Below are 14443 nucleotides of genomic sequence, written 5' to 3' on the forward strand. Positions count from 1 at the left end.
TAAACACCTTCGTGCAAATACACACATACACACACACGCCCACTTGAGAACCGCACAGTCAAGCCGATGGCTTCCAGCAGAGCATCATTCACCGGGGCCCTGAGCCCGACGGCTACGGAATCGTACTCGTCATCAGCGACAAGACCACACCTTCTGTCGGCCTCCATCTCGTCGCTCTCATCCTCCACAGCATCGGCGCGCAGCTACTCAGCCTCTAGCATCTCCAAGACATACCGTCAGGCGTCGACCTTGTTCCTGACGCGTCGGCTGCCCGAGGCGCTCTCGACGGTCCTGCCGCTAGTTACGCCGCCGCCACCCGACGACCCGAACGGCGAGGCCTTTGAGTCCGCCCCGGTCGCGCGGGCGTCGAGGTCGACGAGGATCAAGGTCTGGAGCCTGTATCTCACCATCCTCAACGCGATCCTCGAGCTGGACGCCGACGAGGGCAAGGATGCGTTCGGCACCCAGGAATGGAGGACGCTCTGCGCCAAGGTCCGCGACGGCCACGTGTGGGAGGAAGTGGTCAGCAACGGCTACCACGGCGTCGAGGGCGACGTGGACTCGGACGTGGTCATCAACTTGTACGGCAACCCCCCATTTCCCTCCCTTCCCGCGAATCAGGCGCTAATGTTTTATGATAATGTTGTAGGGCAACGATTCTTCTCGCACACGCCAAGACCCAGACGCTGAATCAGAAACGCCTCGAGAACTACCTGGCGGCGGCGCGCACGCCGAACCTGGACGCCATCTCGGAACGGTTCCCCCCGTCGTCGCCGCGACGGTTCCGATCGCCTGCCCCCGGCAAGGGGCCGTCGCACAGCGGCGGCGCCGACACGCCGCGGGACCTGAACGCGCGGGTCAAGATCCTCGAGCTGTACACGCTGCACGTCCTGCTGCGCAACAACGAGTGGGACTACGCGCGCGAGTTCATTAGCATGAGCCCCGTGCTCGACGAGGAGCGGCGTGACGCCTTCCTGCAGGCGCTGCAGAGCCTGCAGGACGACCAGAAGGACGCCGAGCGGCGCGAGCAGGAGGACCGCCAGCGGCGCAACGACGAGCTCCGCCGCGGCATCGAGGAGAGCCGGAGACTACGGGCCGAGAACGAGGAGCGCGAGCGGAAGCGTCTAGACGAGGGGCGCGCGCGGCGCGAGGCCGTCTCTGCCACGTCCTCGTTGTCGTCCTCGTCGTCGTCTTCATCCTCGGGCGAGGTGGACTACGGCATCGATCACAGCACACGCGACCGCGAGGGAACCAGCAGCAGCAGCAGTAGCAGGAAACCCCGGCCAAGCAGCGGCAGCGGCAGCATATCACGGCCCCTGCCTTCTTCGACCAAGAAGGGCAAAGCGGCCGCCACGGCGCCGCCGTCCTTTGGCACCAAAGCGGCCATGGTGTTGGCCAACCTCCGCACGCTCGTCGAGCGCGCGGCGCTGTCCTTCCACGCCAACCCGGTGCTCTTGTACCGGACGCTCGCGTTCATCGTAGCGCTGCTCTTGATGTTTGGCCGCCGCAGCATCCGCGAGAGAATTGCCCGCATCCTCGGCGCGGGCTGGGGCAAGGTCAAGGCGACGGCCGGCATGGGCGTCAAGGTCAGCTACATATAATACGTACGTGCATTTGCGGTGCATTTGCGGGGCTACTTATTGTTGCCTTTGTGTTGTCGGTTTTGGGACTGGCGGTTTTAATACCTTCTTGTATATCTTGTGTGTCACACTTTACTTGTTTACTCGCATTAGGGGAGGCGCACCTTAGGTTCTTAATTGGCGTTGTTTTTTTTGAGTAGGTAGGCACATTGACAGACAGGCACGTATGTATAATGCAGCACGGCATGTAGTCGGGTTTAGGTATCAATAATACGAAACTACAACCATCAAATATTTACACATCTCTCCTCGTCTTCCGTCTCGTTTCCTTTGATGCGGGATCCAAACCGGCTTTTTGCTCAGTTAAACATGGTCTGAGAAATAGCAGGTGTAGTCCAAGATAACATGAGATTCAGATGCAACTTTTACATACCCCATTTGCTCAACATAAAACGCCATCAACGCCCCAAGCCTATTTTGAAGAAAGACAAAATAAAAACCAGCCAGCCGACCGACTTTGCTGCTGCCCGTTAGGTCCCGTCCCGTCTGCACCGTATGATGCATCGCGCTCCGTCGTCTCTACTATCCGTAGTCGCAGCGGTGAGGAGAAACGAGGTCGGCGGATGATCGTGGACGACATCGCGGAACGGCGCCTCCAACGCAGCTGGCGAGGGATGCAGACAGACAGACAACAAAAAAGAGAGGGAAAAAAAGAGCCACTCTGACCCAGGCCCGGGCCGCTCGAGTGCTAGGTGAAAGTGCGATTTGTTTTTTTTTGGTAGAACAGCTGTTTTTTTTGGTCATGTTAGCACATATACCAATAACAAAAAAAAGAGAGAGGGAGAGAGAATATACTGACATCCGTTCGCGAACTACCCAAATTGATAATCTTGGGGCACCCATCACGGTCCTTCTCGAGGCGCGTGCACTCAAAACAATAAAAGGCGTCCGAGATCCCTTCGCCGCCGCACACGACGCACTTGTTCTGGTAGTTGCCGAAGCTGCACTCGTCGCAGATGCGCACCAGCGTCGTCGGCCGCACGTACGAGTCGCACACGGGGCACTTGCCGTCACACTTGTCGCAGAGCCGCCCGATGGCGATGCCCGACTGCTTGCGGCACATGACGAGGTCGCTGTTTTTTTTTCAGCCCTTCTGTTAGCTATGGTTCTTTTCTTCTTTTCCGTTGCCTTTGCCTTCTTGGGGAGGGGGGGTTGTGCGTTTGCAACTCGGGAGGCCGGCGAGAAAGACTCACGGGTGATGGCGAGACATGATGGCGGCGTGCTGCTAGCTAAACGGGCCGCAGGAGCTGCTGGGTAGCTGACTAAATCCCGCTGCTTGGTGGCCTTGGGCTATTAAAGACAAGACTGCAAATGAGTGTCGTCGGCTGCTATGTGTGGGCGTGCGCACCGTAGTCTCGTCGTGGGTTTGAAGGTGAGGGGTCTGTCAGGGAGGTCAGTCGCAAGGATATAGTCCAGCAAAACTTAAAGTCGCGGTCGCGATCGCGAGGAAATGCTGCGGGCTGCATTTCTCAGCCTCGGCTAGTGTGGCGTTTTCCTTTCCAGCGCCTTCTCTTGTCCCCTAGCCTTGCTGGTACAGGGTTAGGGCTATAGGTGTTAATCCAGAGCATTGACCAATGTGTAAGTGAACGCCGCTCCTTCTCTCAAGACACATCCATGCCGTTTACTCATTATTACGAACATTCCAGGGACCGAGTGTAGTCCACTTTGACCGCCTTCTTGCTTGTTGCGCAGGTGAGAAAGGAAAGAGGTTGCACTCGGTTTACCGCATGCAGGCGAGGGTTATCAACTTCGTCGAGTCTTCTGAGTTGGTTGATATCGTGAATTGCGTAATAGGTTTTAGTGTCATCGCTATCACCTTCAGAAACTTTATCGGACTGTGATTCTTGAGAAGCGGAGATCATTGCTCTCTCGTTTCTGTTCAGGTGGCATTAGCTCTCCCCTTTCTGCTGCCACTGAAGAAATGGGAAACTGCCAACTCCAGAGATACTTGTGGAGAGGATTGGCCACCCTTCTTCACCAGGCGCGGGAGCCCGGCAGCTTGACAAAAATCGTCCAAACCCAAACTTGCCCTTGGTTGAACGACCACGCGATGAACTGCAGGCTGTTTCTCCGAGATGATTGACAGAAAATCTCGGTAAATGTTTTCGCGTGCTTCTGATACCTGCTTGGCAATCATGTCACCCCTCTGGCCTCGTGATTTAGACTCGAGAACGACGGCAACATGATGCTTAAATCCGGAAGGGGTAGACTCCAGATACACGGCAGGGTGTGCCAGCAACGCAAAGACCCCATCCTTTGGGTTTATGCACAGGAAGCGTCTCGAGGAGACAAGCAGATCGAGGGCAGACAATGATTCGTTAAAGAAGTTGTCGTAACCCATGGATCATTCGATGAAGCCATTCTACTTTCTGCTTCTTGAAGGCCCTCGGAATGATCCAGAGATGTGCCACAAGAAGCGAGCGCCAGTCGGTTTGCCACCTCCCACACAGGACGGTTGCTTTGGAGGCCTAGCCTATCTCTTGCCGGATCCACATACGATGAAACCACGATTTCTCGAACATCTCTGCAAAATGGTCCGCATTCAAGGTATCTTGGAGTTCATCGTCAAGCTCATCAAAGCCGAGGAAAAAGATTGTGATCCAACTCACAGATTCGGCAAGCTCGCTCGGGGTTTCGGGAGGAATCTTTTGCAGTATCAGGAGGTCGGGGATGACTTCTTGAACCATCTTGGAGAGATGTTCATGTCGAGTTCGTTGAAAATGAGGCTGAACTTGTGCGCGGCATGCCCTTCATCGCCTTCGCCAAGCCAGCAGAGAACCTGCTCAGCTTGCGAGTAAATTGCCGCCATAAGGGGCACTTGCTGTGCCTTCTCGGACTCGCCCTTCTGGTTAATACAGATGTCATCGGCCCAGAGGACCCGAGGCCGGTCTAGGAGGCGTGTCCTTCGAAGGGCGACCGCGAGGCTCGATGTTATCCTCAAGACTTTGTCGTTGCAGATAATATTCTCTTCCGACATCACATTACCCCAGGCATATGAAATTACCTCATACGATAAGCATCTCATCGTCGTAAATGGTGAGCCGGAGATGATTGATTTCATGGTAGGCCCATTGAAAAGTGTTACAGCCTCTAGAGAGCACTACAAAGGTTCGGATTCCTGTCCGGGTAAAAGGTGCAGAAGCCGGATTTGCGGATTGATCTCAACGCTAGAGCGACCCGCTGTAGACTGGAGGGGCGAATATTCATACTCAGGCTTGATGGGCTCGAGTAAGGGAGGTAGTAAGGCTGGGAACGGTGAACTGATTGCGGTACCTTGAGGGTTCCTACATTCCAAGGCGTTAGAGACTCAGTAAGTTGGATGTAAAAAATAATAGCAACGCAAGGCATGGCAAACCTACGTTGGTTTTGACGGCGAAGATTCTGTTGTCGATAGTGACGGATGAGGCCCAGAAGCTGGCAGGATGGGAGTTGGTTCCGGAATATCGGCTTGCAGCACACCACAGCTCGGTACTGTGTTCTGTGGCAACGAAACTGGCAAGGCTGGTGATGTCACCTCTGCAGGTTTGGAGAGAGGGACCAACACTATGGTTCTAGATGCTCCCGCTAGCCAGTAATGCGAACACTTTTGTCTGACCAGGCCATAATCGTCGGGCATAGAGTGCCAGCTCGGCTGTTTGGCTTGGCGTGACACCGGCCTTGACCGTAGGCGTTCGGTGAGCTCGGCATGAAGGTGAATAATCTTGGTCGGTCCGCGCTGGGCAGCAAGAGAGAGTGCTTCGTTCAAGTGGAGTGAGAAGGAGGTTTGGCCTAGCTCGATAGTAATGCCGCCGGATTCCATGGCCGATATCACTTCGGTCATGTTATGCTACGGCCATACCATGAGACTGATTCTGCCTGCGGGTGGGTAGGCATGGCAGCAATCAGATAAGAGTAGGAAGTCAGAATCTGCCTCTTCCAATAAAGAGATGACGATGCCAGAGGATACCAGGATGCAGCTCTGCCGCTCTGCCGCTCTGCCGCCCTTGATTGCCACTGCTATCAGCCCTCAAAAACCAAGGCATTTGCTAGGGGCGCAAAGCAGTGGAATGGGAACACTTACGGCACCCACAGAGGATCGCCCCCGGGCTGTGTGCTCGGCAGGGCATGCCCTCCATAGTAGAAGATTACCAAGTTCTCTGCGGCGTCGTTCGCCTTTAGGAACTGGGCCAGTTTTGCAAGTGATTTCCCGGGCCAGCTTCTGACGTGGTATCTTCCAGAGACACGCTCTTTTTGTGGCGTCCCCAAGTCTAGTAGGCTGGTCCAAATCCAGCCGGAAGGTTGTGGAACACTAGGAATTGTCCTCCTCGTCGCTTGGGGCCGTGTGGTCGGCAGGGGTTGAAGGAGCCATACTCAGCTAAAGTCGAAGACACCGGGGCTTTCGGTAGCAACCACGAGGGAACCAGTGAAAGATGAGAGGCAGCATCCAGAGATTTCGGCAGGACAAGCTAGCTAATATGGGCCGGAAACATGAATCGGGGTTTGCCCTTTGAACCGTAAAAAGTGACAGACTTGAGGAAGATAAGCATGGCTTCAGAATCGACAAATGTCGTCGACCATGTTCGACAAAACAGTACATTATATTTTGCCACGCACACGACCCGTCATGACGCCAATCAGCCCATTCACAGAAGAGGTTGTGTTTAAACCTGCCAGTGGATTTAGCAGAATTATCAGAATGTTGGGGGGAACGCCGCCCCATCATCGGGCACCACTGCTCGAGGTTACACAAAGGGAAAATCTGCCTAGGTCGCCGCGGACTTATTACAGCCGCCCTAGGCCCCTAGAAAAAAAGAGTCCAGGCAATAGTCCGTGGGCCTGCCGCTCAAATTTAGTGGGTCTCGAGTTCTGGGGTTGTTGCCGCGTCAACGTGTTTTTGGCTTCTCAGTTCTCACACACTCCATACAACTTAACCTAGATCAACCGATTCGCGGCCTCCTCCCTGCGTCGCGCGCATTCAATACGCGATTCCATCTACTTCGGCCGAAATACGGCGGGTTGATGGTTATGCTTGTGCGGTCATTTGCAATGTACTTACCATAGAATCGGACGGATCGATTATTGTCACTAATACGCAATAAGGACCTGCACCCATCCAATGTATATGCTATGAATATGGGTCTCTAAAGTTGTACCGGCTGCCTATTACAAACGGAGATTACTAACCAAGTAACCGTTTTTATGAAACGGTAGTAGAAAAAATATGTCGATTGAGAGGGGACGTACGTCTCCTTCACTTTTTAGTCTGCTCAGGAGAGGCAAATTTCGGCGCCTTGACAGTACTAGTTCAGGTTGCCTCCGAGCGACCCGGACTTCATTTAAGGACAAACTTGTCTAAGAACGCTTAGATCGGCGGGCTCCCGTCTCGGTATCGGGGCTCTTAGCCCGGCCCTTACGGCGAATCACGAGCCGCTGAAAGGCATTCCGCAAGACGGGCGGAGACGGAGGCGAAGGGACCGACGGAGACGGAGGCAAAGGGACCGGCGGAGACGGGGGCGCGCCCGCTGCTACATCTTCTGTCTCTTGCTTTTCTCCGTTCTGGAAATCCTTGTTTTCTTTTTCCCCAGCGCCGGGTTGCTTTGGCGAGGGCGGGCTCCCTCCCGATCTGGTTGATCTGGTTGACCTGGTCCGGGGCCGGTTGTCCAAGCTGCCCGAAGCCGTGGAAGCTGTAACTGTCCCCCTCATGCCAGACCCATTGCTTCCCTCTCTCGCCGGCTTGCCCACTAACCTGCGGCGGAGGAGCCCCGGCAATCCCATGACGGCCCCGAGCACTCCTTCGTGTGCATTCGCCTTCTTCTTACTTCGGCGGCGGGATGTCTCGGAGCCGCTACCGCCTGAGTTGCCGTAACTAGTCACCGACGTATGGGTCACTTCGGACGAAGTGCTGGCCCGGCGTCTGCGGAACCACCTCGTAAGTCGGCGTCGGCGCCGACGAGGAGATCGAGAGGTCCGAACAGACCGAGAAGTCCCGGAATTCGAAGAGCTGTTATCGCTACTCGTCGTAGCGCTGGTGGTCGAGACTGTGGACGAAGAGCCGCTGCCATACCAGCCTGTGCCTGAGTCGCTGTCGTTTCCAGATCCTCTAGCCCTAGCTCGCCGTCTGTCCCTGGCCCTCTTCATCTTCCGCATCTTGCGAACTGGCTTGCCCATCTTTCGCAACCAGCGACGAATGAAATGTCGTATGGCCTTACGCACCTTCTTGCTGAAGTAACGTAGCAGATAGTCTCTCTTGTATGTGTCGTTCCATCCGTCGATGCCGATGCTTTTCGATCGTCTGTAGTACCTGTACCGCCATAGTGCTCGGAGCACCGGAATCTTGGAATGAAACATGAATCTTCCAAACAAAGGGGCGTGGACGGAGCTGGTGTTTGATGATGTGTCGCTCACTTCGATAATCTGGACGGGTGGAAGTCTCGTAGGGCGGCCCAACCCGGGACCTTCGAAATCTGAATCGTGTTCTGTCTGGTTCATATCGTCCAGGGGTGGAGGACGCTCTAGATGTCCAACCTCCTCCCCAAGCCATTTCCGAGCCTTTCGCCAGCGAGCTATAATATCGTTCACGTAGAGCGCTAGGCATACTAGGGGAATAAAAATGGAGGCAGATAATCCAACTGTCGCCACGTTAGTGCTTTTTATCCCGACATGTCTTCGACGGGTTCTTCTCACATAAGTATCCTGACACTTCACCAATCGGCCATGTCGTGTCACCTTCCGGATTCTTGGGAAAGACATCGATGTCGAGGGCGAAGAAGCTGGAAATGAACGACAGCGGTAACTGCCAGAAATTTTAGTCAGCTGGTTGGCTTGGTACCCTTGGAGTAGGGACCGACGTCGGAGACTTACAAAGATGATTGTGACGAGGGTGAAGACGAGGATAATCTAGAAAGAGAAACGTGAGTCTGCAATCCTCGACACATCCTTCTCAAAAGCAACTTTCTCACGTTTCCATGTCGTTGGGTCTCCTCAGAGCCTTCGCGCGCGAAACGCGCCTCCCAGGCGTTTGCATGTTTCTGCTTGAGGTCCAGGAGATTGTCCAGCTGTCAAAAGTGTCAAACCCCATTATTTTCGCGTTCGTTTCGCAAACGTGCAGATACGCACCGATTTCTGGACCTTTTCCGCATATAGTAGCATGTCTGCCACGACCCGGATATTGTTGTCAACGACCGCGATGGTCTCGTGCATCAGTTCGCGATTTTCCAAGATGCTGCCTGTGTAGGCGCTAAGTGGCTTCGGGGCACCTGAGACTGGTCGCTGACCTCCCTCTCTTTCTTTTTCTTTTGTCTCGGCCACTTTTCTTTGGTGGGTCTTTGGCTGTCCTGAGCTGTCATCGGGATCCTGGCTCATCGCGTCCTCTCTCTTGCCTACCTTGTCGCCCATGTTGTCCCTGAGTAGTGCCAGCAACAGAACCTCTAGTTCGCTTTTCCCTTTCGACGGCGGAATTCTAGTCTCCTCTTCGTCGTCGTCTTTATTTTTTTTGGGATAGAGGCGAAGAAGCTTTTCAAGGACGTCTTTTTGCTGCGCTAGGATCGTCTTGACTATTGTCAATTCGTCTTGGATATCCATGATTTCAACGAGCAGCTCTGTCTCCTGGTCCAAGCCGAAGAGAATCTCAATCTCAGCAGTCCGTTTCTTTGCTTCGAGGTTGCCAAGGTTCAGCTTCCTAGCAGCTTGTTTGAATTCCAAGAACAAATTGCCTTGCCCTTCAGCCTACAGAGAGAGCGGTCAGTACACCAAGGTAGTTCCATGATTCGGCTCGCCGAGTCTTCATTCTGTCACTTACGACCTTGTTGATGGACGATTGGAAGCACTCGTGAAATTGGCAGTCCATGGGTCCTTTTCGCTTGAAGAATTCAACACTTGTCTTCAAGATCAAGTGAATAAAGTCTTCCGTGGTCTTGATAATTGGGCGATCTTTGTTTCCCCTAAGCTCGTCAACGACAACATTGCGCAAGTTGAATTTTTCTTCCGGCTGCCAGGTGTTCGGAAAGCTCGTGATGACCGTCCCTTGGAATCATGGTATTGTCAGCTTCAGAACGCCTCGACTCCCGGGCCGCTAGGTAATGAACTCAGAGTCACTCACCGTCATGTAGAGCCCATAGCCAGAGTTGATCGACTGAAAATGGGGATCGTGTTAGGTATTGTCCCGGCTCAGGGGCTTGAAACTGCCACTAACCCATGATAATTGGCCGATCCTTTGCAAGAACATCTAGAAACCCAAGTGCCGATAGGGGCTTCTTTGCCCATCTGTAAGCCACCTGGGTTCTGTCCCTAGTCTCGGTCGAGGATAGCATGTAATAAGAGAACTGATCCAAAGTTCGGCGACAGTGTAAGGGCTTGACGTCAAGTCCGGCGGCATCCAAGTAGCCACCTAAAAGTGCTGCCTCACCCTCTCGATTCACGATCCTCATCATCGGATGGGGGCCCATCCCCATGGGACGGGGAGGAGGGCCGGCCATCGGCCCAAACCGTCGATTATAATGAGACCTCTGGGCACTCTGATTTTGAGCTATCGTAATCGCCCGACTGAGATATTTTCGATGTCGATGCCGTTCAAACCCCAATATGGGCATCTTTTGCCAGTTTCCCCTAATCAGTCTCTCGTCGACTTGTAGTGAATTAGCGTGACTTACGAAAATAACAATGGCATCATTGTCGGTCTTCATCACTTGGGCTATTGAACTCCTCCCACTCCTAGGTTTGAGCGTCACCTGCTCAGACGAGACCTGCTCTGCTTCGGACTCATCTGTCGACGAAAGCCCGTCCGCGGGAGGATTATTTGTGCTTGCGACAGCAGTCATCGAGCTTTCATCGCTTTTAAGGTTGCTCGGGTTGCTCGGGTTGCTCGAAGTCTGTGGATGCAATAAGTCCTTCCTGGCGAGAAAGTGAGTCTTCGACAAGTTAGCAGCACGCACCCCACGGTCGAACAACACACACTACAATCTGGAAATATACTTAACGCACATGTTTATACCTCCTCGCTTGCGGTATCATGTAGCGGCCAATGAACCGGGAGCCTGGAGGGAGAGATTGTGAGCAGTCCAAAGTTGGCCAGCACATGTTGAGTCGAATAGGAGTTTGAATATCATACCCTCGTTCCGTTGTCCGCCCATTGAGCCATCCTGGATGCCCATGCTGATGAAGAGATCCTATCCAGTATCAGTAAGCGCCTAGGAAGCATGTAGCACGCCTTAGACAAGCTCACATGGACCCATTGCTCCTGTATAGGCGGTTAGATAATAGTCGTTAGGTGTTTCTGTGCTTGATCACGGAACATACGTTGTTGGCCGGCAGGTGCACCCAACGGCACGTGACCCTGTCCTTCACCTCCTTTGGCCGCGAGAGGGCCAGTTGCTGCTGAACTCCAGAGTTTTCCTTGTAGATGACGTCGTAGACGCTTGGTACCTCGTCCAAGTGAAGCTTCTCTGTCAACTTCCCATGTCTGTGACGCAGAAACAGTTCGGCAAGCGTCACGTCAAAGCTATTGCAGGCGGTTAGACGTAAGCCAGTCGGCTGGATTAAGGATTCCAGCTTGTTTGTGGTAGCCGAGGAGGAGCTGCCTGTTATCAAAGAGTTGTCTCTCAGCCTCAATATCCATCGGTACACGGGACCCATCGCATAGCTCCATGGAGATTTCCCGTCGTTGTCAGGCTCGTTGCCGTACGACAAATCTCTCAGCCGCTTGATCACATTGATGTATGGACCACGCAGTGGATGGTCTGGGGGTCTGGCCTTTTGTGTTGCTGAGATTATCGCCACGTGGAGTGGAATTTGTCCCTCGTTGTTTTTGATTGCGACAGACGCCTTGCCCCGGAATACAAGCCTGGCCACAGCCTCGTGGTTGGGAACAGAGGCGGCAACATGGAGAGCAGTTCGCCCTTGCTCATCTTGCGAGTCGACGGGAAACTTTTGATCAATGAAATCAACGAGCCGCTTTTGCAGCGCCTGTGATGGAATGGCAGAGCATTTGAACAGTAGAGAACTCTTGATCCTGTACGTTATGGCATGATAATCATCGTCGCCAGGGCCCTCAAACCTGCTGAGACGGTGTGCCGTTTTCGATACACTTGGGACGAAGAGCACCCCAGGGACATCGAATGCTAGCTCCTGCCCGCGGATGAAAGTTAGTCGACGTGGTGTTTGTGAAATTTGAAACATTATGCTCTCTGGGTCTCCGGACTTGCCTTGGCACTGCTGAATTGTGCTGCTAATGAATAATGCCACGCTACGGATATGGTGTTCTTCTGGGCGGCGGCAGAGAACCTTTGCCACAGCGGGGACCGCTCTATTTTCGATTCCGTGGTGCTGCCCGATTTCTCAAACCAGTCCACTGTCCAGGCTTTCTTCGACTTCTGGGCCTGACTTCGAGGGAACACTAAGGGCAGACGTTTTTTTGCTACATTATCCTCTGGCTCGGGTGACGGCGCATCTAGCAAAACGGCTCCGGCTATCAGATTCAAAATGTCACTTGAACCCGGTATCTTGTCAGGGGACGCTGCTAGTATGTCAACTGCCCTCTGTAAAATCAAACATCCGAATCCAAGTCCGAGCAAAATGATTGGTACTTCGTCGTAGTTAATGGTGTCAGATTTCCTCCTCTCTGCGAGACGTTCAATCAGATCTTCCGCCCTCTCGGTGAGGTACTGCCATGGAGACCACGGAGACGAGATACTTCCAGGGCCATAGTAGTAGTAACACATGACGCGGAGGCCCTTGATTTCGGCGGGAAGCATATTCGGTTCCGAAAGCCAATTGACGCGCCGCTCGGCCAAGTGATAGCGGTCTGAAGACTGTCGTTCGTCAATATGATCATTCTCGGTTCGGCGCCCCTCGCCCATAGCGTTGGCGTTGGCGTTGGTGTCAGTATTTTTGCCATCATTTGCCTCATCAAGAAGCTGAGAATTGGGGCGCCTCTTATGCTTTGGGGCTGTTGGTTTTCGGCGGACGTGTCCGTGCTTCGGAGTGTCGTCTACCCCTCGGGCAGAGGCAGCATCGTCTTCCTCTGGAACCGGGGAAAGAAGGCCAGTCGGGGACCCCTCGCCAGCTTCATCCTGTATTGAAGGTCTCACTATCGATGGCCCGGCCTCGTTGGTGCCAAACTCGACAAGATCTCTTGTGTCTTGTTGGACAAAGGTCTCTGTTGGCTCGGTAGGATCATCGTCAACACTGAAGAGCCAGTTCTCAATGTGCGGGTCGTCTGTCGCTTTTGGCTTTGCTTGCGAAGTGACGCGAGCTTCGCTGCTTGGGTTTCTTTCCGGTGCAGACGGCCTCCTTTTCCGCGGAATGCCAGCTGGACTGCCGTCTGGACGAGCTTCTCCCTCACGACTGGTCATGCCGCGGAACTCACCCACCCATGGCGTATATTTTCTTCTGAATACCCAAGCATTTCGAATGGTTTCCTCGATATCGTGGACAGCCACAATGTCCACGCGCGGCGAGAAGCTAGATTCGGCAGCGAACTGTGGTACAATGACCTGCAAGCCCGGGGGGTCCTGATATTTTTATCAGCCTCAATTGAAATTGAGCGTGTCTATTCAAAGTGTAACAGAGCACACAACTGACCTTGGGATCAGCTTTGTTGGCCTTCTCCGCCTTCTCCGCCTTCTCTGCCTTCTCTGCCTTTTCTGCCTTATCTGGCTTTTTGGTGCTCTTTGGGATCACCTCGGGCTGGCCACCTCCCTTGGTTCCCTTTCCAGGCTGGGCATTATTTGTCCGGCGTCCCCCGCCCCCCTCTTTTGGAGTTGCGATGTTTGAAGCAGTGGCGTCCACGGGAGGGCTTAGAGCTTCGGTCTTTGGGGATCCAAGAGGAATGTCAATGACTTCCCCAGGGACTAGCTTTTCAATTGCGGCTTCGTTTCCAGCTTTGTCGGGCAATTGGACGGGCCCTGGGTCCTCGGCTGAGTCTTGGGCATTGGCAGGATCCGGCGTTGTAGCTGACACGATTGCTACCGACCGATCATCTGCGACCTGGACGGGCTTGCTTGGGTCGGCTTGGGTTGCTGGCGCCGAGTGAGAGTCGGGCGTCTCCAAGTTGCCTACTGCAAGCCGATCCCCCGACGTCCAGGGATCGGGAGCCGCCATCGGCATGTGAAGTCAATGACAGAAATCAGTGCCTCAGATGTCTCTTCTGAACTTGTTTGCAAAGGGTAGAAATCATGCCGAGGTCGTCTCGCGGACGAGGCTCTGATGGCTATCAGCGCTGGCGCCTAGGTCCATTTTCTGCCCACTAAGCTGCCAGATTCACCGATGCCTAATCACCACCACGCATTATCTGATGCGGCACTACAGGGGTGCCAGGATGCGACCCTTCTTGGTCTTGGCTCTCGACTCATTCGTTCTTCGTGGAACCAGTACCCGGACAATTGCGAAGCCTACCTTAGGTACGTTTGAACGAGTTGGAACTCGATAATTTAGAAATGTCGCATTGAACTAATCGAGTTTGCACTGGCGATAGCAAAAAAAAGAGACACCCGACCAGAGATCCCTGGCCGCCTCATCGGCTCCAAACAGTGCAAAGCCAAAGGGTCAAGAGCCAAGAGTCAAGAGCCAAGACCTGGGCCAAGATAATTAATTGGGCGCCGAGGTACAGGTGTAAGTAAGGTTAGGGAAGGTGCGGTGTAAATATCCCAGTATAGGTACGGTGGAGATTCTGGAGGCTTGTCCATGAATTCGTTTAAGAACCTTTAATGTCAACCCTGTATAGACACCTTAGCCTTCAAGACCCGGCTAGAAGCTCACAAATACCTTCTCATTTCTTTTTAGAGCCTAGAAAACGGCCAGGATTGAAGTCGTTCATGCTAAACTACGCA

The 14443-nt window shown here is 53.7% G+C and overlaps 7 protein-coding genes across 7 annotated transcripts; 1 reads left to right on the forward strand and 6 right to left on the reverse strand.

Annotated features, from left to right (window-relative positions):
* Window positions 1-66: 66 nt before the first annotated feature.
* On the forward strand, window positions 67-1601 carry B0T26DRAFT_739669 (uncharacterized protein; the record flags this gene model as incomplete). Its single annotated transcript, XM_060443742.1, has 2 exons — window positions 67-581; window positions 650-1601. 2 exons carry the CDS (start codon window positions 67-69, stop codon window positions 1599-1601), a joined length of 1467 nt encoding a protein of 488 aa, XP_060298353.1.
* A 635-nt stretch (window positions 1602-2236) lies between these two features.
* Window positions 2237-3184, reverse strand: B0T26DRAFT_218815 (pre-mRNA splicing factor ini1). The gene is made up of 3 exons (XM_060433832.1): window positions 2834-3184; window positions 2440-2713; window positions 2237-2367 (listed from the first exon to the last, which is right to left on the reverse strand). The coding sequence occupies exons 1-3, from the start codon at window positions 2848-2850 to the stop codon at window positions 2329-2331; spliced, it is 330 nt and encodes a 109-aa protein (XP_060298354.1). The 5' UTR covers window positions 2851-3184; the 3' UTR covers window positions 2237-2328.
* On the reverse strand, window positions 3046-4160 carry B0T26DRAFT_218866 (uncharacterized protein). The gene is made up of 2 exons (XM_060433833.1): window positions 3578-4160; window positions 3046-3515 (listed from the first exon to the last, which is right to left on the reverse strand). Exons 1-2 carry the CDS (start codon window positions 3979-3981, stop codon window positions 3272-3274), a joined length of 648 nt encoding a protein of 215 aa, XP_060298355.1. The 5' UTR covers window positions 3982-4160; the 3' UTR covers window positions 3046-3271.
* A 229-nt stretch (window positions 4161-4389) lies between these two features.
* Window positions 4390-4650, reverse strand: B0T26DRAFT_598299 (heterokaryon incompatibility; the record flags this gene model as incomplete). The annotated part of the gene is made up of 1 exon (XM_060435667.1): window positions 4390-4650. A coding segment is annotated over one exon (261 nt), but the record flags the coding sequence as incomplete, so codon positions are not given.
* Window positions 4590-5777, reverse strand: B0T26DRAFT_218878 (uncharacterized protein). Its single transcript, XM_060433834.1, has 3 exons — window positions 5701-5777; window positions 5000-5622; window positions 4590-4924 (listed from the first exon to the last, which is right to left on the reverse strand). Exons 2-3 carry the CDS (start codon window positions 5458-5460, stop codon window positions 4741-4743), a joined length of 645 nt encoding a protein of 214 aa, XP_060298357.1. The 5' UTR covers window positions 5461-5622; window positions 5701-5777; the 3' UTR covers window positions 4590-4740.
* A 1109-nt stretch (window positions 5778-6886) lies between these two features.
* B0T26DRAFT_218906 (uncharacterized protein) lies at window positions 6887-8509 on the reverse strand. The gene is made up of 2 exons (XM_060433835.1): window positions 8304-8509; window positions 6887-8248 (listed from the first exon to the last, which is right to left on the reverse strand). The coding sequence occupies exon 2, from the start codon at window positions 8106-8108 to the stop codon at window positions 6972-6974; it is 1137 nt and encodes a 378-aa protein (XP_060298358.1). The 5' UTR covers window positions 8109-8248; window positions 8304-8509; the 3' UTR covers window positions 6887-6971.
* On the reverse strand, window positions 8260-10045 carry B0T26DRAFT_643157 (uncharacterized protein; the record flags this gene model as incomplete). The annotated part of the gene is made up of 7 exons (XM_060437506.1): window positions 8260-8412; window positions 8481-8516; window positions 8579-8674; window positions 8748-9344; window positions 9418-9641; window positions 9718-9750; window positions 9811-10045. The coding sequence occupies 7 exons, from the start codon at window positions 10043-10045 to the stop codon at window positions 8260-8262; spliced, it is 1374 nt and encodes a 457-aa protein (XP_060298359.1).
* Window positions 10046-14443: the final 4398 nt, after the last annotated feature.

The sequence above is a fragment of the Lasiosphaeria miniovina genome (genome assembly GCF_030549165.1).
Source record: "Lasiosphaeria miniovina strain SMH2392-1A chromosome Unknown B0T26scaffold_3, whole genome shotgun sequence".
NCBI classification, from domain to species: domain Eukaryota; kingdom Fungi; phylum Ascomycota; class Sordariomycetes; order Sordariales; family Lasiosphaeriaceae; genus Lasiosphaeria; species Lasiosphaeria miniovina.

Bases quoted from the DNA above. Each gene is read 5' to 3' on its own strand.
- B0T26DRAFT_218866 (XM_060433833.1), bottom strand. From the start codon at position 3,981: ATGGGTTACGACAACTTCTTTAACGAATCATTGTCTGCCCTCGATCTG. The intron at 3,516-3,577 runs GTTGGCAGTTTC...CCACCTGAACAG, and splicing joins TCTCCACAAGTATCTCTGGA to AAACGAGAGAGCAATGATCT.
- B0T26DRAFT_218815 (XM_060433832.1), bottom strand. The intron at 2,368-2,439 runs GTCAGTATATTC...CAAAAAAAACAG, and splicing joins TGGGTAGTTCGCGAACGGAT to CTGTTCTACCAAAAAAAAAC.
- B0T26DRAFT_218906 (XM_060433835.1), bottom strand. From the start codon at position 8,108: ATGAACCAGACAGAACACGATTCAGATTTCGAAGGTCCCGGGTTGGGC.
- B0T26DRAFT_218878 (XM_060433834.1), bottom strand. From the start codon at position 5,460: ATGACCGAAGTGATATCGGCCATGGAATCCGGCGGCATTACTATCGAG. The intron at 4,925-4,999 runs GTAGGTTTGCCA...CTTGGAATGTAG, and splicing joins TCTTCGCCGTCAAAACCAAC to GAACCCTCAAGGTACCGCAA.